Genomic DNA, 2160 nt, shown 5'->3' with positions numbered 1-2160 from the left:
TATATATATAGTTCTGTTAGCTCAGCGCTAACAGAATGGCTAACAGGCTAGACTGAGGTTCTTCTTCCATGAAGCAGCTCTGTTGTCCTCCATGCATATTTTCAGTTCCTGGCTGAGTCATTTCTACCTTCTCCTCTCTGTCAAGATGCTCTGGTTTCATTTAAAAGAGTCGATCATCAAGGTTAGGCTTTAGGGTGGATAAAAACAAAAAAAAACTACTGAATATCATCATCCTGTATGCTTTGCTGTGATAATAAAATGGCTCAGACGTGTGAAAATACTTTAAAATATTTAAAACTAAACAGCCGGCAGTATTTTACTGTCTTTGCTTTACAGTTGAAATTAAAGTTTTTTTTAATAAAGCCTAATGTTACAATTAATCGTGGATCTCTTTAAAAGCATTTTTCACACGTGATCTTGTGTGGAATCCACTTAAAAACTGTCCGAGTCAGCTCAGGTCTTTCACATTAACATGCTTTCACAGGTGAATGTGATTTTCCACGTGTGAAGTTCATGAGTGGAAAGTTGTGTGCACTTTTCAATTATTCTATTAAGGTAAAGTCAAAACAGGTTTTCCCAGTCAACAGAATCAGAGCTGGGTGTGAACGAGGTGTTTTTAATTTATTTAAAGTACCATTGTGTCACATTTGGAACCTTGCCCTACACATACGGTTGGTGGCAGTGTTATAGTCAGGTGTTGTTTGTTTGTTCCTGGACCAGTTTGACATTAAATGTTGAGTCACACCTGCAACCAACACCACATAATTGAAACCTTTCTGCAGAATAATGAACTACACTTTCCTCAAGCTGATAGGACTGACCTGCCCATAGTTCTGTATTATCAGATCACAATCCTCAATAAACAAAACATTTTATTTTACACTGTGTAAAAAGCCCATAATTCAAAGGCAGAACTGGCTTGTAACGGTTAATAATTTGTGTTAAATTGTAGCCTGAGCAGCAGTATGGCAATATAAGCTACAGAAGCTAATATCAGTTAATATTGTTCCTCAAGCTGATCATGTGACTTCCTTATTTCTTGCCCTGCAGACTCCAACCTCCTCCAGCATCATGCTACAACAAAAACAGTTCCAGTGCACCATCTGTCAGGAAGTGCTCACCGACCCGGTGACCACTCCCTGCGGACACAACTTCTGCCGGGCCTGCATCCAGAGCTTCTGGAACAGCAGCAACGTCTGCCGCTGCCCCACCTGCGACAAGACTTTCACCTCCAGACCAGAAATCAGCATCAACGCTGCCTTCAAGGAGCTGGCGGACGCGTTCAGACAAACCGTCGTCCCCTCCTCCGCCTCGCTGCTGTCTGCAGCCGACGCGGGCGATGTCGTGTGCGACGTGTGCGCCACGGCGTCGCAGCGCGTGAAGGCCCTGAAGTCCTGCCTGGTGTGTCTGACGTCGTACTGCGAGGCCCACCTGGAGCCCCACAGGAGGGTGGCCACCCTGAAGCTGCACAAGCAGATGGAGCCGGTGAAGAACCTGCAGGACAGGATGTGCAAGAAGCACGAGAGGCTCCTGGAGATGTTCTGCAGGGTCGAACAGGCGTGCGTGTGCCAGTTCTGCACCGAGACGGAGCACAAAGGTCACCAGGTCGTCACCATCGAGGAGGAGGGTGGAGAGAGGAAGGTACTTTAGCTCATGTGGGTGAAAGCCACAAGTACTGAGACCAAAATACTAGAAAACTAACAGATTTCATGAATATACAGTAGTTAGTATTATCAGGGTGGAGCAAGGGGGTCGGCAAGTGGCACCCTGGAGAAAATATTTTCACATGTGGAAAACCTTTAGGACAGCTGCATCAGTACAGTTCACACCCAGAGAAAGCAAAGATGTTATATAAACTGGACAATATTCTGGCAATTTGTGATGTTTCCACAGCAGTGGCCTTGACTGGTCTTAAAGTACAATCCCAAGTCCTCAATGTCCAAGACCAAGACAAGACCGAGACCATCAAACAGTGGTCTTAATGTTGGTCTTAAGACCAAGACCAGTCTTGAGCACTATATGACTGAAGCTTGGGGCAAACTGGATCATGTTGAAACAGAACAATGGGCCTCATGCAAGAACCATTCGTACGCACAGATTTGTTCTTAAGTTGTGCATACGAGTGATTCAGGAGAATTTGTGGCATTCACCAATGTTTTC

At 45.0% G+C, this 2160-nt stretch overlaps 1 protein-coding gene across 1 annotated transcript in view; it reads left to right on the top strand.

Moving 5' to 3' along the window:
- The window catches only part of LOC106527047 (E3 ubiquitin-protein ligase TRIM39), a 14899-nt gene that overhangs the window by 5119 nt on the left and 7620 nt on the right, over positions 1–2160 (top strand). The window contains exon 2 of the mRNA XM_014021808.1: positions 1051–1641. Coding sequence (XP_013877262.1) covers positions 1051–1641 — 591 coding nt within the window. The remainder of the gene's footprint in view (positions 1–1050; positions 1642–2160) is intronic.

Source organism: Austrofundulus limnaeus, unplaced genomic scaffold (assembly GCF_001266775.1).
Source record: "Austrofundulus limnaeus strain Quisiro unplaced genomic scaffold, Austrofundulus_limnaeus-1.0 Scaffold307, whole genome shotgun sequence".
NCBI classification, from domain to species: Eukaryota; Metazoa; Chordata; class Actinopteri; order Cyprinodontiformes; family Rivulidae; genus Austrofundulus; species Austrofundulus limnaeus.
This window is presented reverse-complemented; position numbering and strand designations above follow the sequence as displayed.